The sequence below is a fragment of the Miniopterus schreibersii genome, assembly GCF_964146895.1.
Source record: "Miniopterus schreibersii genome assembly, chromosome: 4".
Taxonomy (NCBI): domain Eukaryota; kingdom Metazoa; phylum Chordata; class Mammalia; order Chiroptera; family Miniopteridae; genus Miniopterus; species Miniopterus schreibersii.
Window position 1 is genome coordinate 72,848,715 of NC_138105.1, and position 24,186 is coordinate 72,872,900.

Consider the following 24,186-nt stretch of genomic DNA (forward strand, 5'->3'; position numbering starts at 1 on the left):
GCGCGATTGTGCCACTCCCAAGACACCCCGCGATTGTGACCTGAGGCGCTATTGGTCCTCAGGGGCGCAGGGCGCTCTTGGGAGTCTCTTTCGTCCTCGCGCGGTTGCCGAGGGCAACGGTCCTCTCAGGTTTGAGTGCGGGGAGTATAGCGGCCTCGGCCTCCGCTGATGGACCTCCTGGGCGGAGGTTGGCAGGCCTGGCTGGGCTGCAGGGGGCTTGGGAGGAGAGTTGCGGGGAAACGAGGCGAGCTCCGGCGCTGAGCTGGGAGGGCGGCGGAGGGCGGCCCCCCACCGCGCCTCAAACCCTGGTTTCCCTGTCTGGATCCACTCGGGAGTGTGGTCCGATGTGGGTCGCTCCAGGTCTGGGGAAAGACACCGGTGCTCTGAGGGGCGTCAGTGTTTTCAAAGTTTTTATTTTTAACAATTTTATTGGGATTCATTTACATACCATACAGTTCGTGCCTTTTAAGTATACAAGTCCATTATTTTTAGTAAACTTACCAAGTGGTGCAGCCATCCCCACGATCCAGCTGTAGTACTTTTCATCACTTCAGGGAGACAGATCCCTCTTGCTCCTTTGCAGTCCATCCCCGCCCCCACTCCCAGCCCCAGGCAACTACTGATGTGCTTTCTGAGTCTATAGGTTTGTCTTTTCTGGACAGGCCTTATAAATGGAGTCATACAGTGTGTGGTGTTTTGCATCTAGCTACTTTCACTTATTGTAATGTGTTTGAGATGTATTCCTAATATGTGTATTGGTATTTGTTCTTTCTTATTGCTCAATAGTATTTCATTGTATGAATGGACCTCAGTTCTCATCTGTTCTTCAATTAATGGACAGTTGGGTTGTTTTCACTTTTTGTTTATTATGAATAATAACATGAATATTTGCATATATTTTATTTATCTTGGGTTACGTGGAGTGGAATTGCTGGATCATTTGGTAACTATGGTTAACCTTTTGAGGAACTACTAGACTATATTCTAAATTGATGACTGCACCATTTTACAACCAACAGTGTGTGAGGGTTTCAGTTTCTTTGCATCTTCACCAATACTTGTTAATATCTATATTTTTTGGTTATAGCCATCCTAGTGGGTGTGAAGTGGGATCTCATGGTGGTTTTGATTTACATTATCCTAATGACTAGTGATGCTGAACATCTTTTCATGGGCTTGATGATGATTTGTGTAGCCTCTTTGGAGAAATGTCTGTTCATGATCTTTGCCTATTGATTTATTTTTAGTTGTGTGTATTTTAAATGTCTATTTTGGTTGTGGTAACGTACATAACATAAAATTTGCCACTTTAACCATTTTTCCATTGGTTTATTTTATTTATTTTTTAAATAATCTTTATTGATTTCAGAGAGACGGAGAGAGAGAGATAGAAATATCAATGATGAGCCCAGCCAGGTGTGGCTCAGCGGTTGAGCATCTGCCTAGGATCCAGGAGATTGGTGTTCGATTCCCAGTCAGGGCACATGCCGGGGTTGCGGGCTAGGCAGCCAATCAATGACTTGATAATCATTGGTGTTTCTATCTCTCTCTCTCCCCCTCCTTTCCTCTCTCTGAAATCAATAAAGATATGTTTAAAAAAAAAAAAAGAAAAATCAGTGATGAGAGAGTCATTGATCGGCTGCCTCTTGCACGCCCCCCACTGGGGATCCAGCCCACAACCCAGGCATATGCCCTAATCAGAAATCCAGCCGGGATCTGCTGGATCATAGGTCTATGCTTAACCGCTGAGCCACACTGGCCAGGCACCACTGGTTTATTTTTAAACCTAGGGAAAATTTCAGAAGAACTAGATGCCAGAAAACCTGGCCTGGTGGTGGGGCCTCCCCTCTGACCCACAGAATGGCCTGGGCTGAGTCACCTCCTGAGACTCACCTACAAAAATGGTAATATATAGTTGTTGATGTTGGTTCAGCACAGTATGGAGACAACACATGGTTCCACATCTTGTCTTTTCTGCCTCACATATTATTATGCTGGAGACATTATTATGCATACAGATCTCCCTCATCCCCCGCCCCCCCATTCCTTTTAATGTCTGTATAGTATTGTATCACCTGAATGCCATCCCCTGGACTTTACCAGGTCTCCATGAATGAGTTTGGGTTTTTATGAGTACAAACAGTGCTGCTGTGACATTCCCTGAATATATGTCTCTTTGCATTTGAGAATGTAATTGTAGGTAAATTCCCAGACGTGGAATTATCGGGTCATGAGATCTGTGTAGTTCACATTTTCATTGCTGTTGCTGAGTTTCTCACTAAAGGGCTGCAGCAAATACACACCCACCCACACCATATTTCTCCACCTTTTTACGTCTTTGAAATCTTTTGAAACCTTTGTGTATCTTGCAGTCGGCCGTTCCTGTTCTTCAGCAGCACACAGGAACTTCAGAATATGATGAAAGCTCTGGTACTTCTCAGAAAAATGTACACCAGCATGTGCACAGAGCATATGGCTGACATTTGGTGGGGAGGTGCTCTGTCTGTCCATAGCTTTCCTCTCTTTCCAGGGCAGTGGTTCTCACACTTTAAGTGAAATAAGATTTTCCTGGGGAGCTCAAATACACAGATTATGTGTGTGTGTTTTTTATAATCCTCACCAGGAGATACGTTTTTACTGATTTTTAGAGAGGAAGGAAGGGAGAGGGAAAAATATTGATGTGAGGGGGAAAGATCGATCAGTTGCCTCCCACACGTGCCCAACCGGGGATTGAACTTGCAACGTATGTGCCTGGACCGGGAATTGCAACTGCAACCTTCTTGGTGGTATGGGACAATGCTCCAACCAACTAAGCCACCCAGCCAGGGCCAGATTGTGTTTAACAGCACTGTGTTAGAGAGTTGAGGATGGATAAGAGAGGAGCCCCAACTTGGGTGTAGCTGGGGAACAGGATTCACTCAGAGTAGAGGGGGAATAACTGGCAAAGCAGTAAAGCTTTGAATTTGGCTCAGGTGCTCACCCACCAGGCAACCTTGGCTGGTGACCTAACCTGTGGGGCTTTTGTTTCTTCTACTTCCTGTGTGAAAGGGGGGAGAGGGGTGACAATAACTGACTCACAGGGTTGCATGCGGATTAAATGAGATAAAGTAGCTTTGAGCAGAGTGCTTGGTACACTGCTGGAACCTGAGAAGTGCTGGCTCTTGTGTTTCATATATATATGTTTCATTTAAGACCTGGCATTAAATGGTAATTCCTTAAATGGTACCAAGTGTCTGTCATTTTCCTTGTCATCATCGGGCTTGAAGGGAAGGCTCTGTCTGGCCAGACTGCAAAGGGGAATTTGATCTCTCCAGGGGTGGTAGGAGACACTGAGAGATTTGAATGCATGATATGAACACCAGGTATTCTTATAAGTTTTCTTTCCTCCCTAGAATGGCTTCAACAGGAACAAACAGCCGTCCCATGCCTGATATCTTTGGGGATTTCAGTGATACTTCCTTAGAAGATTCAAAGATGGAAAAAATAAAAAACTTGAAAATCAGTAGGAATCTTACTGAAACAGCTCCCAGTCATAGCAGATTTCTAAAAAGAAGCCAAACTATGGGTGAAAAACACTTATTCCCGAAAGAGGATGCTGGCCTGGGGAGTGGGTCCTGGCTGTCCTCAGGTAGGCCCCTGACCACTGCCTCAAAGCTCAGGACCAGTGCCGCGCTTAGGAAGCTGGCTCAGATCGAATCCAAGATCATGAATCGGAAGGTACAGATGGACTTGCCTGACATGGAATCCAACCCGAAGACCTCCAAGGACAGTCTTCCCAGGAGAGCAGACAAAATTCTTCCTAGGACTACAGTTAAACTTTCTTCACAGAATATAGACAAAACCTCCCAGAAGCAGACCCATGAAGTTTCTGTCACTGAGAGCAACACGCCAGGTGGGAAGGTCAGTAGGTTTCTAAAGAAGAGAGAGCCACCTGTTGAAAAGCTATCCCCTGAAGCCCATTTTGAGAAAGAGAGGGATTTTTCAATACCCAAAGAGAAAGAACCTACTAGAAAATTGGATTCTCTAGACAGTGATGAAGAGGAAATGAAAGAGTTGCTGGGAAGCTTGATGGAATCTCTTAGAGAAAAAGAAACATGCACGAATCGGGGTTTCACCAGCACCAGAGTCAGTGAGAAAGAACAAATGGAACTATTTTCGGTAAGATTTGCATGTATTTATTTTCAACAAAGCCTTTGCATTTTGACCTATATGTCATAGTCCTAGCGACTTTTAATAGCAGCCGTCACCCAGAAGCTACCTGAGAAAGGGGTTTGACGGGAAAAGGTTAGGTTTCAGACAGTCACAGCTCCCTATTGTGGGTGGGTCTGCTCTGTAGGGGCTGGAATTTGGGACACATTAGGCAGTTTTGCAATAACTTGTAACTGTGTACACCACAGGACAGCACTTTGTATGACTGAATGAACATTGGCAGTGATTAATGCCATAGGCAGTCCACGCCTACTTGTCATTTGTACCACACAGGAATCATTAACTTGGGAAGGATGTATTTCCATTTTTTTATTGAGATGAAATTCACATAAAATTTCAAATGGACAATTCAGTGGCATTTAGTACTTTCACTATGTTTTGCAACCACCATCTCTATTTAGTTCCAGAACATTTTTATCATTCCCAAAGGAGACCCTGTACCCATTAAATAATCACTACCCATTTCTTCCTTCCTCAGCCCCTGGCAACCACTAATCTGCTTTTTGTTTATGGATTTGTCTGTCCTGGACATTTCATATGAATGGAATCATACAACAATGTGGCCTTTTGTGTCTGGTTCATCTACATTGTAGTATGTGTCAGTGCTTCACTCCTTTTCACGACCAAATAATATTCCACTGTGTGGATGGATGACATCTTATTTATCCATTAACCCATTAATGGGTAGTTGGGTTGTTTCTACCTTTTGGGCATTGTGAATCCTTTTGCTATGAGCATTTGTGTACCAGTATCTGAGCCTCTGTTTTCTGTTCTTTTGGGTATATAGCTCTGAGTGGAATAAGTGGGTCCTACAGTAATTTTATGTGTAACTTATTGATGACTAGTGAAACTGTTTTCCACAGCGGCTGCACCATTTTACATTCCCACCAACAGTGTATGAGGGTTCCAATTTCTCCACATCCTCGCCAATACTTATTTTCTGTTTTTTGATTATAGCTATCCTAGTGGATGCTAAGTATTGGGAAGTCTGCAAATTCATTTTGGTTCTGTTGAAGGTCCAAGCTGTGATAGATCATGTACTCAGGGGCCTTCATTTAGAAATGTGTAATTAACAATATGTACTTGAGGCAGAGTGATATTTCTGATTATTTGTGGAGTATTTCTAATTCCAACATTATCTTGTCTAAATGTTGTACCTTGACTTCCAGAAAGGAGGGGAGAGGAGAGAAAGGGCCACTGAGGGATAAATATCTGATCCAGGAAGCCTTGGTCTCATGCACCCTACTGGCCACATTGTCAAATGATAAGGACTTATTTATGACAGGTTTGATAATTTTGTTTCTTTTATTTCCGCCAAAGTTGGATCAGATCCCAAATCAACCAAAACTTCTTTCACTACCCAATGAGGAACTTTCCAGCCCAAAGCCACTTGGGACATCACATCTGCCAACCTTCCAATTAGCAGACGGGACTCTTCGCAGCGTGTGCTCAAAAGCTCACTCCCCACAGACTCACATTCCAGGGGACACAGCATCCAGCATGGTGTCATCGCTTTCCATCACCAGCACTGTGTCAAAGTCAGTGCCCTCGAGGATGGCACATGGCAGGTTCTCATCCTCTCCCGTAAGGAGTGAGGCTGGGCCTGGGGAGGAGTCACTCTCAGAAGCCTCTGACAGCAGCCTAAATGGTAACCCATAGCCCTTTGCAAAGGTGTCACCCTGGGCAGAAAGGGTGAGGCTGCCTTTAGGGTCCCCAGTATGGTGGTCACAGGCTATTGTCACATGGAATACATGATAGGCCTTGTCACGGCCTCAACTCCTTTCCTGGTTGAGGGGCCAAGTCAGATTTTCTGTCTTTTTTTTTTTTTTAAATATGTTTTTATTGATTTTTAGAGAGAGAGAAAGGGAGAGGGAGAAACATTGAAGTGAGAGAGAAACATTGATCAGCTGCCTCTGTATGAATCCCATCCAGGGACTAACCTGAAACCTGGGTATGTGCCCTGACCGGAAATCAAACCGGTGACCTTTTGGTGCATGGGACGACGCTCAGCCAACTGAGCCACACTGGCCAGGGCTGTTCTGTCTTTATAATCTCTTCATTGGTCAGTAACCCTGACCAATTACAAATCCTCCTAGAAATCATCCTAGAGCCATGTGCAAAAGAAAGGCAACTCAATTTTTCTTTTTGTAAAAGAGAAATTTGCCTCCTTTCCTTTTTAAATTTGGAAAAGAAAGAAAAGTCTCTAACCAGTCACAATTAAACATTTCCATTATTTCCACATTATTTAACATTTTGTCCACGAACACATGTTTGGACCTACTTGCCATGTGAATTGAGATGACGATTAGTGTTAGAGGAGCTTGGAGGAGGGGGCGAGCCCTCAGACTAGAATGACAGGCTGGATTGGATCTGGTCTTTTGCTGGGTGGGTGGAGAAGGGCATAGAGCACAGCCCCTTAGCTGGCCTTTCCAGAGAGAATGGGCAGCTTTATCTTCCCTTCCCACCTCCAGCTCTTGCCTCCTGCTCAGGCGCCCTGCTCCCATCTGTTCCTACTAATAGTCCTTAGCACCCACATCATCAGGCCTTGGCAGTTGGCCAGCTGGAGTGCCAAAATGCTCAGTCAATGTCAGCTCCCATGTCCTTAACTTGCTTTAAATGAAAACATAGGATGCCTCAGGCCCAGTCTCACATTTGCCTGAGGTGCCACTCCACTAGGCCCTGCAGCCTTCTTTCCATCTCCCCCAGAGGCTGGGGTGCCCCTCCCACCCTTCATACTTCAAGCACACTAGTCCCCCTGCATACTTCATTGCATTGTGATTGTTTGCTCATCCATCTAAACCAGGACCCGAGAGGATAAATAAATTTTTAACAGAACACAACCACACACATTTATTTACATCCTTGATCATAGTGGAGTTCACACACTAAGGACAGAGCTGAGTATTTGGGACAGAAGAAACAGCCTAGCTTTCAAAGACAAAAATATTTACTATCCAGCTCTTTAGAGAAAAAGTGTGCAGACCCCCTGGACTAGCTTACTCAGCACAGGGACGGCATGCCTTCCCATCTTTCAATCTCTAGTGCTTAGCCCAGTGCCTACATTTATGGAGCAAATAAATGAGTAAATATTATCATGTTACATTTTTAATTACAGATTTTAGAATAAATATTTTATCCCTTGATGATCTGGCGCCAGCTGTCAATAAGAAATTAGACTTGGAACAGAGAGTAAGTACAACTATCTAATTTTTCATTGTAGGCCATTACATAGAAAAGCTTGCAACTGTTACACTTCATTTAGGTCAGCAGTTTTTAACTGGGGGTGATTCTGCCCCCAGGGGACACTTTGTGATGTCTGGAAACATTTTTTGGTTGTCATGACTGGGTGGGGTGCACTACTGGCATTGAGTTAGTGGCTGCTAGGGTAGATGCTGCTCAGTGCCCTGCAAAGAAGGTTCAGGTGTCATGTCGAGTGCCACAGGAGAGACCCTGACTTAGGTGATAACAGGATGAAGTTACTTAATATAGTAGACAATTAAAGCGGGTCCCATTTAAACCACCCCATAGCAACACCTGCCTGACTTGTTCCAGTGACGCATTGTGATTCTTGGCATATTAGTGACCACCTCACTATCAAAGGCATGTTTTAATAATACACAATAATGACACTTCAACAGATTTCACTCATGTGCTCCCCTTATATACTGAAACCATCAGTGTTAAGTGCAGCAGCTCTCTGCTGAAGCATTTCAAGAATCCCACTGTCCAAATCTAATGAAGGACCAGTGTGGACTCTCACCTGCTGGGCTCCCAGGGGTACCCTGTACCCCATTCTAAAGCCGTGGTATTTGGAGCTTGTTCATCGTTTGAAACACTTTACAGTTCTCTCTGCTGTCCTTTATTTCAGAAAGGAGGTCAGAGACAAAAGGCATCCAGCAAAAGTCCCTGGGCCAGGGGCCCCCCAACTGGAAGTGAGGTCTCGGAGCACCTGAGCGAGCCATCAGCCTCCTCTGCTGAGCCCCAGCATGCTTCCAGCCTGAGGCTGACGTCTGAGGCACCTATAACCAGCATGGTGAGTTTGGCTTATTCAGAAGATTTCGAGAAATCCCCAACTCTGACAGCATCAGAGCCAGTGACCCATTCTGAGGAGTCTCCGGACAGGACGTTGGCCACTTTGTCTGAACTCTCTGTAAGCCTGAAGACAGACCATCCCCCACCAACATGTGCATCTCGGAAAAAGTGGGCGCGGGATGTTACAAGAGTCCTGGTGAAGGAGAAGGCTGTGCAGACCCTTGACCCCGCCTTCACCTACCAGTGGATGAAGGGTAAGTGTGTGGCCCCAGTGCCCGAGGAGGGAGGTGCAGGCCATGGTGGCAGTGGCACAGGCTCTCAGGCTGTGCACTGTGGGCGTCCTCGGAAGTGTGACAAGGAGCTTCAGTGTCTGGAGGTCTGGCTACCGTTATTAACTAGTTGGGGAGACCTCAGTTCCCTGGTTTCCTCTTCCACAGATGAGGGGCAGCTGTCCTGGGTGTTTCCTTTTCTTCTGAGCTTTCAAGAATTATGAAAGTTTCCAGAATAAAAGACTAAGGCTGTGCTTCTCAACTGCTGGGGACATTGGCAAGGTCTGGAGCCATTTTTGGCTGTGACAACTGTGTGATAGTCTAGTGGGTGGAGGACAGGAATGCTGTTCAACATCCCTCAGTGCCCAGGATGGCTCCACCAGAGTGGTGGCCCCAGATGTCACTGATGCCCAGGGTGGGCCTGGGGAGCAGCACTGAGACAGAAATTGCCCTCTGGGACATGCATCTTCAAGCAGCTTATGGGGCCCAGTGCAGGGTCTCTGAGGGCTGCACTAGGTGATTGTCTCAATTCATTGTGTTTGGGTAGATTCTCTTCTGTGGTGTAGGGGCCCTTCTCATCATGCCCATTGTGACTTTCCAGATATTTCTCTTGTCTCCAGTGTGAGCCATGGCCCTTCCAGATAGAAGGTTCCCTTTCCTCTTTATGTTGTTACTGTTAATCCTCACCCAAGGATATTTTTCCATTGATTTTAGAGAGAGTGGAAGGGAGGGAGGGGGAAGGGAGGGAGAGAAACATTGATGTGAGACACATCAATGTTGATTGGTTGCCTCCCACACACGCCCCAACAGGGGCCAAGGGCTGAACCCACAACCCAGGTATGTGCCCTTGACCAGGAATTGAACCTGCAACCCCAGCCAGGGCAAAAAGTTCCCTTTCCTTTAAACATTGTCTTGTTCCCTTGTCTCATCTAAAGGACATCCACAACATAGACAGAGCTTGTTCCTGGACTGTGCAAGGGTGTATAAGTCTCCTGGACCAGTTCATTTAGATTGGGGGCTTAGCCATACAGCATCCATTACTGCAAATCCTGCTACTCACCCCCTTCTCCTTTTTCCTTGGGACAGAGGCTGGCATGGCGACCACTGGGCCAGCCCTAGGAGGTGCCTACGTGGACCCTGCACCCATTGCCAGTCATGTCGTCAGCGCAGATGCAATAGAAGGTAACAACTTGGGAGGGTCCTTGCAGTGAAGTGGATGCATTTTATTTGCAAATTCACACTCATCATTTGAAGTGTGGCTCCTGCTTTAGCGCTGGGTTTGAGGAATCCGTTGGTGAGGATTTTCACAGCCACAGGCAGCAGCTATAGTTCCTAGGATCCCAGACGACAGACTGGGTGTCCAAGAACCTTCATCAGTCTTTCTTGCCGAAGGGCACATGTTGGACAGAAGAGGGTTATAAGTAATACACTTCTAAGCCTTTCTATCCAACAGGGGTATTTAATTAATTTATTTTTGGCTTCTTTGACCCCATCAAATAGAAAGAGGAAGGGAGGAAGAGAGAGGGAGAGATAGAAACATTAATGATGAGCAAGTCATGGATCAGCTGCCTTCTGCACGCCCCTTGCTGGGGACTGAGCCCAAAACTCGGACATGTGCCCTGACCGGGAATCGAACCTCCATCTCCTGGATCCTAGGTCAATGCTCAACTGCTGAGACATGCCTGCTGGGCAATAATGATCATTTTAACACTGGCAGTTTTTATTTCTAATTGTATTTTTATTTAATTAAAATTAAAATTTTTATTTTATTTACACGTTTAAAAAATGTGTAATATCAGATTTACTCTTTCCCATTTTTAAATGTACAGTTCAGTAGTGTTATATTCACATTGTGCAGTTGCACATTTTGGGTGTCAGTTTACTAACCTTTCTTTGTGTTGGATGTGGAGGTGGACTTCTGTTTCTGCCTAAGAGCTGAGCATCATAGACATGCAGCTCAGAGGTTCACACATGTCAGTAGAAGGCAGTTACTTTATTAGAGACAGACACTGAATAGATGAGGCCTTTACTACTTCCCAAGGTGGCATCACTTCTGGAAAGTGTCGTTGCGACATAGCCGGAGGGGTGGGGGCTGCAGAGCACCTGGACCCAGAGCAGTGGACACTGATAGGATGAGGATACTGTTTGGGGGACAGGAACCAGGAGCTGCTCAGTAACTTGGTACTGGGGTCAGCCCTGACAGCTTACAGCCCGACTGTGTTCGCACTCAATGACATGCTTAAGCAGCAGCTAAGCCTGACACAGCAGTTCATCGAGGCAAGCCGGCACCTACATGCGTCCCTCCTGCAGTCCCTGGATCAAGACTCGTTCCACTACCACACCCTGGAGGAAACCAAAGAGGTGACTGCAGCATGGCTACCCCTTCCTGGGATAGGGAGGGCAGGCAGAGCTCTGATCATGGGGACAGCACTAAGCCCAGGGCAGCAGGGATGCTTGGGCCCAGTCACCTTGTTCTATTGGAAGGAACCTGTTCTCTCCTTGTCCATGACAAGAGGCAGTGTGGGGAGGGGGATGCTGACAGCCAGCCTGGCGTGCATGGAAGCTGGCACAGCTCTGAGTGACCTCAGACCAAATGTGATCTCCTTGGTGAGGGGTGCTGTCCCTCCATAGACTCTTCTCCAGAGCCACCCAGCCGTGATGTCTCTTCTCAGTCCCATAGGCTGAAGCTCAAGGGATGTTACACTCACCTCTTTTTCCCTCTAAAAATTTAACTGTTGTCTGATTATACAAAATGTTATTTTATAAAAATAGTTACAGAGAGATGTAACTTATAAAGTCCTCTGTGATTTCAGAGGTAACTATTACCAGTTTGATGTATTCTTTACATTTCTTATGTAAAATATGAACTATTTTATGTACAAATTAAATATTACACAACATATAAAACATTACAATGCATTAAGTATATATAATATGTATGTTTCTTTATAGAAATGGCATATGAACTGTTCTGCATTTTTAAAAATCATTTTATGTACCAATATTTCAGTATGTATTTCTAAAAAATAATGACTTTTAAAAAACAGTCACAGTATCATCATACCAAAACCCAATTAACTTCTTCGTATCATTGGCTATCTAGGGTTTAGATTTCCATTTGTCTCAGGTCCACTGGGGACCCACTTTAAGAACCGATGTTCTAGAGATCTCCCGCCCCCCTTCCATCTCTTTTTTCTTGCAGTTTGTTGAAGAAAACAGGTTGTCTGACGGTCTCCCACATTCTGGACTTTGCTGATTACATCCTGTGGGATCCCGTTTGTTCCTCTGTTGGATTTCCGTCAGTTGACTGGGATGCAGGCTGAAGTGATCTGATCACATTGCCTGCCTATAGCCCACCATGGCTCCTCACTGCCTACTCTAGGCCCATGTCCTGAAAGTGGCACCCAGGCCCTTCTTCCCGACTGCAGTCACCATTCTTTCACTCAGCCAGTCAGCCAGGGCTCCTCTCTCCTCGTTTCCACAGCATTATCACATGGCATCCTGTCATTTTTCTTTTGTCAGCCTGACCAGGAACTGCTGGGGACAGGCACAGTCTTCAGCACCCAAAGCCCTAGTAGGCTAAGGCATGGTGGTGACATGTCCTTGTCTTTCCTCTGCCCCACAGTACATCAGGCACCACAGGCCCGCCCCACTGACCCTGGAGGATGCTCTGAAGGAGGTGGAGGAGGAGCTGTGAACGCCAGGTAAGGACAGACTCATGGTTTTGGTCCAGTATTCTAGCTGTGACACATTAGTGTCCCAGGGTATATTTAATGGGGGGGGTGGGGAGACAGGTAGCAGTCAGGACTCAACTGAGTGGAATCCCAGCTCCAACCTTTTCTGAGTAGTTGACCCTCCTAGTCCCCACCTCTTCAGCGTGATCAGCACCCAAGACGACAGACCACAGACCATGAAAATAGAACCTAGGTGAAGATGCTACCGCTCATGGCAAGACAGAGGCTGCCAGCCTGTCTGGAGCCCCATGGAATAGCTCCAATTGGTCAGGCACTGGCTTCCTAAGGAGGTGAGGTAGATGGGGGGACAAGAAGTCCTGTTCACTAACAAGGACACAGGACCAGGGTTCCATGCTGGGGAACTCTGTGTGAGACACCAGATAGCTTCTGACCTGAGTCTACAGCTTGGACAAAGTCCACACATCTCCCTACTGAGTCTGAGCACACTTCTGAGGTCAACACAGAAAAAAAGGTCTTTATGAAAAAGTCTTTATCTTTATTTGAAGGCAAAACAGTAAAACTCACAAGAAATTGTTAACAGCACATGTTTATGCTTTATCCTGAATCAGACGCATTTAAACAATTCACAGCTACAGGAAACCTAGAACAAAATCAAATATTTTATCACATCAAGTTGAAAAATTGGAGGGTTTTGCATCTTATCGAAAAGAATTTTTCAAAAATGTTTCTGTACAAATAAACGGCACCGCACCCCACTGTCTGAAGATGCCAAGTACAGCCGATCCTGGTGTGGTACCCTGTGGCTCCCTCCAGGTCTCACCTCCCTGTGGTTGGAGGTGGGTGGGTAGGAAAAGGAAGTGACAGAGCAGGAGGCATGGCCTGTGGCTCCTCCCCACACTGGGTCTGAATGGACTATCGCACACAAGTGCTGGTGTTGGGGTTCCTTTAAGTGAAAAACACAAGTAGACACTAAGGGCACAGATCTTCTGTGGGCATCATTCTGTGACCTAAAGCTTTCTCAGATTCATCTCCTCAGATCCTTTTGTTTCTGGAGATAACAGCAAATGGCTAACATTTAAAAAAAAAAATTCAACTTAACTAAAATAACTAAGGGCCAGTATGTCTTGGAGAAATCAAGTTTCAAATGATCTCACTGGGGATCATCTTACATCAATATTTTTTTAAAAACTAAACCATTTGGAGTAAAAATGAAAACCCTGTTTAAAGTTGCAAATCAAGGTTTTGTTTTTCCATTTTTAAAGAGTGAGCAGTACTAGTGCCTGGCCTGAGCTTTGTCACGGCATATATGGTAGGTGCAGGTTGTAGAGCTAGCTCACTGCACCCCTAGTCCGGGCGTCTGGCGTGCTCGCCCAAGGCCACCTCCATACACGCCTGCTGATTTAAGCGGAGACTCACATCTGACTGGGGAGATATAAAACATCCATTCCTTCCGGTGTCAACGACTCTTGTCCAGGGGGTAAGGGACTCATGTTTCTTGCTTCACTGTCCAGGGAATGAGTTCAGGGTGTCTTCTCATGTGAATCTTGCTTTGATGTGAGAGCTGGTTTGCAGGTGGGGCCTGTGCCTCCCTCAGCAGAGCATGGCACTGATCACTAGGTATGCTGTGGCTGTCCTCCTTTTCTGTTGCTCTCCAAAGTTGGAGGCTATGTGAGAACCAAACTGTTCCTACCATCTTCCACAGCCAATAAGCCAGGAAGGTCCCAACTGCCAAGCTGCCGGCGGGTGGCATGGTTCCTCACCACACCTACTTGCACTCGTCCCTGGCCTTCATGCGGGCGATGAAGGAGTAGCTCTTGTTCCTGCGGTAGTTCTCGTAGGGGTCATCCAGGGCCACGCCCACACCCTTGTACTGGTCCCACTTATCCCGCACGTCCCCCCCCTTGATGGGGTCCTGGATCCCTTGCTCTTTCACGCCGAGGCCGCCAGATCCACTCCAGCCTTAGGAAGAAAGAGGGGCGAGTGGTTACAACTTACAAAAACTGCAATCTGGTGCCTTTACCCCAACACAAAGTTAAGTAAGATTGCATTTGGGGAGGTAACATGCATAAATGCTGTTTATAAACACAAAGCTGATAAAGAATGCCCAGCAGAACCCTGCAGGCTTGCCCTTTTTCCAAGATATGGTGGTGAGTCGAACTTCCTCTGACTCCATCATTCCCAACCCCAAAGCCCAGAGCAAGTTGTTCTTCCCCAGAACCTTACCCATTTTCACCAGCATCTGATGGCCTTTGTTCTCTTCCCCAAGCCTGGAGTCAGGTATAGGAGGTGCTGAATTAGAACCCAGACCGGCCGAGGAACTAAAATTAAGACAGGTTACGTCTTTTAAAAAAGAGCAGGTACATTTATTGGAATGAAAACTTAGAATATTACAGGGTGTGGCTTATGTGAACAGTCACAGTGTAGGATGGACACACACACTTGTGTCCCTACCATTCTTCATCCTCTTCGCCAGCCAGATAAGGGGACTCCCTAAAGATGATCGCCCCTGCTCCACACTGTACAGCAAGGGTGAGTCACACCAAACCCCTAAAACGGTTAGAAACAGAACCCAGCCACCGCCTCAGGCTTTACAACATGACCACAAAAAGGTAAGACCACGATGTGAGACAAGGAGGTGCCACTGTCACCATGCTAGTGCTTGGGTGTCCCTGAGGCACCGCCCCAGCACAGGCCACCGCAAGCATGTCTTCTAATGACACATTTCAACATTCACAGTAAAACCTCAGAGGTTCCAGTGCTACCAGCGGGTCACTGGACAGTTAAGACAGAAATCTTACGGCGGAGTGGGGCTCCTGGACCGCGACCGACGTCTTCTCCCTGGGGAGTATGACTTGGACCTGGAGCGGGAGCGGGACCTCGAGCGGCTTCTTGAGGAGCGGGATCGGCTACGGCTCCTGTTGGGGGAGAGGAGAGAGCCCTGTGGGTCAGCTGGCAGCCACAAAACCTCAGGTGCAAATCCGAGAGGTGGTACCTGCCTACCTGGAGCGGGAACGGGAGTAGGAGTGGGAACGAGAGCAGGAGCGTGACCGTGACCTCGAGTATGAGCCAGATGACTTGGAAGACCTCGAGTTGGAGCGAGAGGAGGAGCGCCCTCGGCTTTTGGATCTGCTCCGAGACCGTGAGGGTCCACTGCAAGGAGAAGCTGGTGAGCTGGAGCTGGCACCTCCCAGTTCTCACAGAGGCTGAGCCTACCACCCCTACTCCAGATTTCAAAAGACCCCAGGGGTGCATGTGGGGGTACAGACATGCCATTCACCCCAGCGTGTTGCATTCCTAAACAGCTTGGTGAATACAGACCCCAGCAAACTTCTCTTGTGCTGGTGTTTTAAGCTTTAACCCAGGATTGTGGGAACAGCTCCCTGCGCCTTTACCATAGGGGACCAGACTCAAGAACCAGGCAGAGGCTAGACCTGACTACTTCTGCCTATGTATAGGGGTGATGTCATATGTTCAGGTATGACATTGTGTTGGGGGCATGATATGACATGTTAGGGTGTGACAGAACAGTGTATTTGGCAAGACACAGCCAGGGAGACATGATGACCACACAATTCAGTGGGGATGCCCTTACCTGTTCCTCTTTTCCTGGCCTTTCCGCCGTCGGGCCCGCATTTTTGCTCGGAAGAACTCATAAAGGCCATTCTGCTCCCAGCCTTCGCTGTAAGATGGGCAATCCCCATGTGACCACAACAGCCTCCTTCCCAAAGGGTACTGGGAAAACTCATCAGGAGGGAGTAAGCCACCCCCTGCCACAAGCCTTTAGAGGCATGCAGCCTCCCCTCCCTCATTTACTCAGGGTGTTGAGCACGTGCCACCACAGATAGCACTTGGATGGTCATTTCCACGGGGATACCCTTTCTCAGATGAGGAAGCAGGCTGGGAAGTAGAGAAACTGGGCCATATACCCAGCTCTACCCGGCTCTAGGCCTTTCCGAAGTGCTGTTTCAAGAAAGAGCTGAGGGTCTTAGGGCATGAAGTAGTCATAACTGGGAACCAGGGGCTCTGACTCATAGATGGGAACACCTGCACCTGGCACAGGAAAGGAAGCAGTTTCAGCTGGGCTGGTGATAAAGCTATTAGGGGAGGGTATCCTGAAAGCGACCCATGACAATGCTTGGGTGTGTGCAGCAAGCTAAAGTGTCCCAAGTAGAAAAGCCTTTCATCAAGGGCCACTATGTGTGACACACACCACCCATAGTCAGGAGAGAAATGGACCCTCTAACTCAAACTAGCGATTTCTTAGCGACACCACACTTCTCACCTGGGCCTCACACCATGCTGGGCAGAAGGTTTGGCTGCTAAGTCTTTCTTGTGAAGCAAACTTGGGGGAAGACAGGCTGGGAGATGGGAGAGACTCCCCTCCCATCACTGGCCCCACTGCTGGGTCTCCCCAAGCCCTGTACCTGTTCCTTGGCCTGTCATGGGAAGGAGGGCTGTAAAAGGCCTCCACAGCTGCCAGCAGCCTCTCGCTGGGTGGCATTGGAGGTGGAAGGCGGATGTCTTTAGGGTCCAAAGGCTTGTACTCATGATCTTCTAGCTGCAGTGGAGAACACAGTTGTCACCACACCTTGCTGGAGCCCCAATCAGGCCCACCCAGAGGGCTGGGGTGCAGGAGACAGGGCCCTGGTTTAGTGTTCACAATGCTCTGGGCATCAGAGTGCTTCCTGGAAGGTCACCCTCTTTGAGGCTGATAAAAGCCACAGAATTCTCTCTCCAGAAAATGGACACAGATGTGGCCTCCAGGCTCAGTGGACAGAAAAGAGCCTCTGTTCATTCATACACACACTGTGAACCCCAGATGCCCTACCTGCAGATGCCACCCTGTGCCCTGACTTCCTATCCAAGGCTCCATTATCTATGTTGCAGGCCCTCCCACAATCATAGCAGCCTTAGCCTGACCCAGGAACCCAGGACCCAGCTGAGCCGCTGGCCCCTCTGCCTCTTTGGCTAAGAGGGCATGGGAAGGGACAGTGACTAGCAGGGCCCCTGGAGCCCCAGCCCCTTGCTCACTCACCCCTTACATGCCCCCCCACCCGGTCCCTGCAGATCCCCAAGTTCCATGACGGTACCTCAGAGGCCAACCCTTTCCTGAAAAATCACTCTGCTGTCAGCCCCTGGACAGGGTGGCTTCCAAGAGCCAGTACTGAGAGGACCTGTGTGCCTCATGCCCAACCCAGCCCGCCCCAATTGGCACCAAACTCTCAGCACCGGAAGGTGCAGAGGGAGCAAGGGGACATGGGCCTCCCTGGCTCAGGCACATTCTCAGAGACTGGCTTGGGCAAGTTCACTGGGGAGTGGGAAATGAGAGGGGAAGTAGCCTGGAGAAGCACTGTTTTGTAGCCTATAGGAAACGAGTTTCATTGGTGGACTTTTCACATGGAAGCAAAGGCACCTGCCCGAGCATGTGCCCCTAAGCTTGGCACTCACCACAGATCTTACCTTCACAAGGGGGGCCATCAGCCCAGCAGGGAGATCAAAGTAGGGAACGTTGGGGACCAGACTGGGGTCATCGTGGTTGATGTGGGGAGGGCCCTGTCGCCGCATGTGGGGGGGCTGCCCGTTGAAGCCATGGGGAGGAGGGCCAAAGTCGGGGTGCTGGGGACCCCCCCAAGGTGGGTGTTCATTGATCCCAGGATGTGGCATGCGGTGGCCAGGGTGGTGATGAGGGGGTCCCATCTCTGCAAAACAGAAACTTGTCTTAGGCACAGGGAAGCTATGAGCTGGGTGGCGCAGAGGGCTCAGGCATGATTTCCAAGGTGACAAGTGCCAGCACAAAGGGGCTCAGAGAGGGGCAAGGACACCAACACCCACTTTCTGGGCAGACCCGTCCGGCACCTTCTCTCCCACTGCTTCACTGTCTGCTCAGGCACTACATGCAGCAAGGGGAGAGGAGCCGAGGCTTGTAGAGGCCTGTCCTGCCACCCACAGCAACACCTGACTGGACCTCATAGGTTAAAGGAGGAGCCACAGGGAAATTACCAAACCTTCAAAAAGCAATGTTATAGGCTAAACTGTATTCCCTCCTCCCCCCAATTACCACCAGTGTCCTAACTCTCAGTACCTCAAAATGTAACAGCATTTGGAGATGGAACCTCTAAAGAGGTAATTAACTTAAAATGAAGTAATATGGGTGGGTTCTGATCCAATATGACTTATAAGATTAGGAAACAGACAAATAAAGAGAGACGACCATGTGAGGACACAGGGAGAAGGCAGCTTTCTACAAGCCAAGGAGAGAGGACATTAGAAGAAACTAACCTTATCTCTAGACTGGGAAACAGTAAATGTCTGTTGTTGGAGCCGCCCAGTCCGTGGGACTCTGTCATGCCACCCCAGGATATTAACACAAGCAATAAACGTGCTAAGTGATCTCTGAGCTGAATTTATAACCAATGGTGGATTTCAAGGTAGAAGCAATAATACAGTAGGAATAAAATTACTTTAAAAAGAGAAAATTAACAAAAATATTCTTTGGGGAAGAATAACGAAAATCAATACATAGAGAAGCTGATGAAAATTGTGTGACATGAACGGGGAACCAACCCCATGACAGCAGTGCGAGCTCTGGTCTCAGCACCTGCTGACTGCCTGCTGCTGTGGGCAGTCGGGGGTTGCTTTTCCTCTTGGAGCTTGTCTTCCCTTCTCTGCAGGACAGAGAGATGGTGCCCTATTCCTGGGTGTGTGGGAAGAACCAAGGTGTCACACCTCTACAACTTGGTGTGTGGTCAGTGGTGACACCCGAGTCGCCAACCTGTTCTCCGCCCTGTCCCTATGACCCAGACTCCAGGAACATCAGCTGCACACCAAGGACCAAGAGCAGTGCCATCAGCCTGCTCAGGAGGCTGATCTGTCAGGTGCCTCCTCCAGGCAGGCAACCTGGACTTCTCTAGGAACCAGGGGCAGGAGAGGGCTGTGTATACTGGGCCTTCAAACATGTAAAACACTCACCAGCAGGGAAGTCCCCCTGAGGGTAGTCGAAGCGGTGAGGATAGGGTGGCCGCTCAAAGGGGTGCCTTGGGGGAAAGTCATCCTGCATGAAGCGGGGGGGGAAGCGGTTGAAGTTGTGGGGGTGTGGTGGCTGGTTGAACTGTGGGTGCTGCTGATGGGGTGGGAAGGGCCCACGGAAATGTGGTGGCCGCTGCATGCGGAAGGGTGGCTCTCGCTGGCCACCACCCCAGGGTGGCTGCTCGTGCTGGCTGTTCCAGGGACCCTCGAACTGGCTGTTCCAATTGGGGTCGGGTTGGCTGTTCCACGGTGCATCGCGCTGGCCATTCCAGCCTGGGTCCCCGCGCTGCTCACCCCACATGCCCTCATGGCTGTTGTTCCAAGGTGGGCAGTGGGGCGGTCCGCCCTGGTGGTGTGGGTAGGGGGGCTGCTCAGGAGGCTGCAAGACAAAGGGCAGATGTTAGCCACGTATGAGGCCCATCCAGTACCCCACAGACACCTGCCTCCACACCGCCTGGTGCTGCACGCTGACAGTCTGCTGGGCACTGCCCTGGGCAGGCCGTGGTTTTACTTCAACCTACAGAAATGTGTTTCCTGGGTGGACAGTGGAGAGGTATTTGCCCCACCACTTTTAGAGTATGTATAGTAGCTGAGCCCCAGGGGCCACCCACCCTGAAGATGCCCCCTTCCATAACTTCCCTCTACCATGCGCTGTCTCCTGGGTCATCTCCCACATAAAGTACTTGCTCTCAAATCCTGTTTCACGGACTGGTCCTGGGTCTAACCCAGGAAACATGCTTCTACAGGTTGAAGACAACATAAGCTCCAATCTCACCCAGCTGCTGCTTTGAAGACTTAAAGCTGGACTGCAACCCAAACTCAGAGCCAGGGAAGGATGTGTCCAGATGAGGCCGACCAGAGGGCTCATCTCTAGGGTCATGGATGGTCAGTTTCACTGACCACAACCACCAGGAAGCCGGCCCAGGCCACCATACCCTCAGGAAGCCAGAAAGCCAGATTTTAAATATGGCAACTATTTCACAATGTGTAAGACACCACGTGGGCAGGCAAGGACAAGTACTGCCAGGCCACGGCTTCTGACTGTGGAATGCTCACCCAGGGCAAACCCTCGGTGAGGGGACCATTGTTGTGAGCCTCCCAGTCATGCTATGCTGGATGAGATGACCCTTGCCCTTGCCTAAAAGTTTCTGACCCCAAGGAAACAAGACAAAGTGACTAGTACCTCAGCCCCAGAAAATGTTGCCAGCCTGACACCTGTGACCTTCCCCTTCCTTAAAAAATCACCAGGTTCTTTCCATGGTGACAAGATGTTGACACTTTAACACTCGAACCAGTCAAAAAAAGTGAAGGAAAGGGAATACTCTCCTATACTTAACCATGTGGAATTTCCCAGCACTCACAGGAAAATGGGGACCCGTTACTGAAAATCCCAAATGATCAGAGCCAGAGGTGGCAGCAAAGGCCTTTCTTGCTTCACCCAATCCCTGTACCTGGGAAGATGGGGCTATCACACCCTCTTCCCCAGCCCAAACTCTGCTGCAGAGCCTCAAGTTTCCCAGCAAGCTGCTAAAAGTGCCCCCAACCTATAGGGGCTGCCCACCACCCTTGTCTCCAGTCCCATTAGGCCCAAGCATGCTCACCTGCCCCAGTAAGAAATACCTGCTGTTGACCCCAAGGAGCAACGGGGTGAGGCTGGTCAAACCACGGGGGTTTGTTAGGTGGGATCTGGTCATGGGGCCCAGGGCCCCGGGGGCCGGTGGCTGCAGGGTCCTGGACCCCTCCTGAGGCGTCATACTCAGAGGAACCAGGCATTTGGATGGGAGGCTTGTTGTCGTCTGGAGCCAGGCAAGAAGGCAATTAGTGGAGGCCCCAGCAGCAGGAGGCACCACCCCAAAGTCTTCAGTGAACACCTAGACAGCCCAGACTAGGCTTTATTTCCTGATAAATCCTTGCTTTGTGACCCCACTGAAAACTAATCACTGCTGGGAAGGCAGCAGGAAAGGGGAGACTGCCCTACACACACTTCTTTTCTGAAAGCTTTACAATAAGTATCTTATTTCTGCCATGTTGACTTTAGTTTGTTGAAGAAATTTTATCATCGCTGAATTTCATTACTTTTTCTGTTTCTAACAAACATCGCTTCCTCCTACATGACGTTATTAGATTTTTTGTTTTTGTTAAGCCATCCTTATATATTTCTGGAACATGTCCTTCTTGATCATAACATATTTTAAAGACACTTGGCTGGATTTCATTTGCTAAGATTTTGTTTAGTATTTTTGCACCTTTATTCAGACATGACACTGGATTATATCTATAATTCTTGCTCTGTCCTTGCCCATCTGGTGATGGTCTTGGAAAATGATTTGGGCAGCTTTCCTCTCTGCCTGTTCTCTGGGACATTTATAAAGGAGAACTGTCTGATTTGTAAAAGTTTTGTTACATTTAAATGTGAAATTTCCCAGCCTCATGCTTTAAACTGATTAGAATCTGGCCTGCGACTACAAAACCAGAGCCCTTCTCTGGGGGAAGGCTGCTTTCTGGGGCTGGCCTCCAAAGGTGGGTGCAGAGGGGGCCACATACCAGGCTGGGTGGTTGGTGGGATGGCTGGGGTGGGGGTGGGAGCCGGAGGTGGGGCAGGTGGTGGTGGAGTGGCCTTGACTTCAGCTTCCATTTGTGGCATCTGGATCTGCTGCTGTTGCTGTTGCTGCTGCTGCTGCTGCTGGGCCAGGCTGTTGACGAACTCCTCGTGCTGAGTCTTGAGGGTCTGGATCTGCTGCTGGAAGGCCAACTGCACTGGCTGGACCACTGAGGAGTACTCATTGATAAGCGTTGCCTGGCAGACAGAGAAGGGCAGTGGCACTCAGTGCTTGAGCCTCAGGTCTCACCCTTTCTGGAGCAGCATGGGGACAAATGCTGGGAAAGCACTGGGAAGTCGGGGTGTTGCCATGGGTAGTGAGGCCCACAGGCCTGGAGAAGGCTGTCAGGTGACTATCATGTAAACCAATCAACTTGGTCTTGACAACCAGAGCATATGAATCTAGCCAAAACCTTGGTGACGTGCAGTGCAGTTTAGAATTCCCTGATAATGAAATCAGGCAATGATAGCTGTGCCCTAGACAGCCACACAGACTTTAAACATACGTCAATGACGAATATTCTGAAACACGTTCATGGGCTGTGCTTACTTGCTGCTGCCTGGCTTTGAATAAGTCACCACCTCACTGAGCCTCAATTTTTCTCATCTGCAAAATGGGACAACATTGGGACCAACTTCTGAGATTTCAGGAATAAGTCAGTGAAGAACACATGGAAAGGGACTAGTATGGTGGGGGCTTAGTAAACATGAGCTACGACAAACTCAGGAGGAAAAAAGCAGTTAGCATAACTGCTGTATGATGATATGAGTCCATTTTTATTTAAAAGAAAAAAAAGTGGGTAAACTTTAGATAAAGTATAGAATGCACTTTCATTTGTTTCTAAGCATGAGAACGTGTCCCCTGTGGAGAGGATGGCATTTAAGACTATCACTGAGGGAAGCAGCCTGTACACAGCTCCTGACATTCAGCCAGGCCTTCCAGCCTGAGAGAAGGGATGTGAGCTGTGCCTTTTATCCCAGAAGCTGGGCATGGGACAGTGATGCTGGTGCCATGGCAGAGGAGACCAAGACGACCCTCCCTGCCCTGTGCCTGTCCTCTGGGCAAAGGTAGACACGTGTATAGGGAACACTGACTGCACAAGGTGATGACCACAGCAGCCCAGACTACATTGGGGTCTCCTCAAATTCCTATCATGTGATGAGTGCCTGGAGGAGCAGTGCAAACAGGCCAATGACACCCTGAGAACAGGGCCTAATTTGGGAAACTGGGTGACAAGCATACTAGGAAAAGTCTCACCTGGGAGGGTTCAACCCTTACTGTGCATGGGACAGGGTCCTACAAAGCTGCTGCTCAGACCCTGGCCCCTGAGGGCACACCTGGGAGCCCAGTTTAGAAAATACCACCTGGGCCCTGAGGCTACCATTCCATTAGCTGTTTCAAGCCCAGGTGGGGGACGTGGGCCCCCTTACTTCTGGAAACTGCTGGGGTGGTGTCCGCCCTGGCCCCGGTATAGTCTGGGAGGTGGTGGCACTCACCTGGTACTGGCCAAGCCCCAGGGCTGGGCTCTGCAACTGCTGGATGATAGAGTCATCGAAGTAGCCGTTCTTCTCCCACAGCTGCAGGAGCTGGATGTGGGGAGGATGAGGGGTCATGTCAGGGAGAAACAATGCCCTAGCCCTGCCCACCCTACCCGACCCCTCAAGGCTGCGCCACGTACCCGGGCGATCTTTTGCTGCTTGTCCTCCTCCACGGCCAAGAAGCTGGTGCAGTAGATGGGCACCACAACCTTCTGCAGGGCGGCCAGCAGCTCCCTGGCCTGCTTGCGCTGGCTGTGAGGGAGAGACCTTCCGCGCGTCAGGGCCCTGGGGCGGGACCCGGCCACGCGCCCGTTACCATCGTGGCTCCAGCCATAGCACCCTTTGCCTTCTCAGGGAACGGGCCCCCAACCCAGCTGGGGCGAGGGCTGGGCTCCCCACAAGACCTGTGCTGGCACTTGGACCTGACTGACAGACAGTAGTGGGAGGAAGGAAAAAAAAACAGGCTGGGGACTTTCAGAGCAAAGCCTGTCACCCTGGTCTCCTTGTTAGTAAAATAACCCTTCCTATCTAGGGTGGCATGAGAATAAACAGACACAGGGACTGTGAGAGCCCCCCTATCCACAAAGGACAGGCTAGAGCAGCCGTGGGCTCAGGGCCTTGTCTATGTGGCCTTGTTCAGCATTGTGATCCCTTGTGCACAAAAATCCCTGACTTGGGCCCCGTGTTTCAGGAGGCAGAAGGAATGTGCCAAGTGTGCCTGGCACTGGGCACTTATGGATCACAGGGCAAGGCAGCCTGCCCCCATATCCTTCAGGGGGCACTCTGAGGATAAATGGGTGTGGAGGTCCCTGAAGCT

The 24,186-nt window shown here is 49.1% G+C and overlaps 2 protein-coding genes across 10 annotated transcripts in view; one reads left to right on the plus strand and one right to left on the minus strand.

The window, feature by feature from the left end:
• Positions 1-31: 31 nt before the first annotated feature.
• Positions 32-15,536, plus strand: LOC308555794 (uncharacterized protein C19orf44). Of its 8 annotated transcripts, none has more exons than XM_081134387.1 (9): positions 34-129; positions 3,393-4,158; positions 5,530-5,857; positions 7,325-7,398; positions 8,078-8,495; positions 9,597-9,692; positions 10,705-10,871; positions 12,136-12,214; positions 14,942-15,536. In XM_081134387.1, exons 2-8 carry the CDS (start codon positions 3,394-3,396, stop codon positions 12,205-12,207), a joined length of 1,920 nt encoding a protein of 639 aa, XP_080990513.1. In that variant the 5' UTR covers positions 34-129; position 3,393; the 3' UTR covers positions 12,208-12,214; positions 14,942-15,536. The 8 variants fall into 8 exon arrangements, with proteins under 8 accessions (XP_080990514.1, XP_080990513.1, XP_080990512.1 ...); XM_081134382.1 differs by having other exon boundaries at positions 90-187; XM_081134383.1 differs by lacking the exon at positions 34-129 and adding an exon at positions 1,751-1,904.
• The window catches only part of CHERP (calcium homeostasis endoplasmic reticulum protein), an 18,795-nt gene continuing 7,328 nt past the window's right edge, over positions 12,720-24,186 (minus strand). Inside the window, exons 6-17 of one of the 2 annotated variants that reach the window (XM_081134380.1) lie at positions 23,510-23,621; positions 23,328-23,417; positions 21,776-22,028; positions 20,852-21,027; positions 19,175-19,610; positions 17,666-17,904; positions 16,630-16,763; positions 15,798-15,884; positions 15,206-15,355; positions 15,004-15,120; positions 14,429-14,523; positions 12,720-14,164 (exon numbers count right to left, since the gene is read on the minus strand). In XM_081134380.1, coding sequence (XP_080990506.1) covers positions 13,971-14,164; positions 14,429-14,523; positions 15,004-15,120; positions 15,206-15,355; positions 15,798-15,884; positions 16,630-16,763; positions 17,666-17,904; positions 19,175-19,610; positions 20,852-21,027; positions 21,776-22,028; positions 23,328-23,417; positions 23,510-23,621 — 2,083 coding nt within the window. In that variant the 3' untranslated portion in view covers positions 12,720-13,970. Of the gene's footprint in view, positions 14,165-14,428; positions 14,524-15,003; positions 15,121-15,205; positions 15,356-15,797; positions 15,885-16,629; positions 16,764-17,665; positions 17,905-19,174; positions 19,611-20,851; positions 21,028-21,775; positions 22,029-23,327; positions 23,418-23,509; positions 23,655-24,186 lie in introns of both variants that reach the window. The other variant, XM_081134379.1, reaches the window with a different exon arrangement.

Coding starts and splice junctions, on each gene's coding strand:
- LOC308555794 (XM_081134381.1), top strand. CDS start 3,343: ATGCATGATATGAACACCAGGTATTCTTATAAGTTTTCTTTCCTCCCT. Junction 4,159..5,529: donor AACAAATGGAACTATTTTCG/GTAAGATTTGCA, acceptor TTTCCGCCAAAG/TTGGATCAGATCCCAAATCA. Junction 5,858..7,324: donor CTCTGACAGCAGCCTAAATG/GTAACCCATAGC, acceptor TTTTAATTACAG/ATTTTAGAATAAATATTTTA.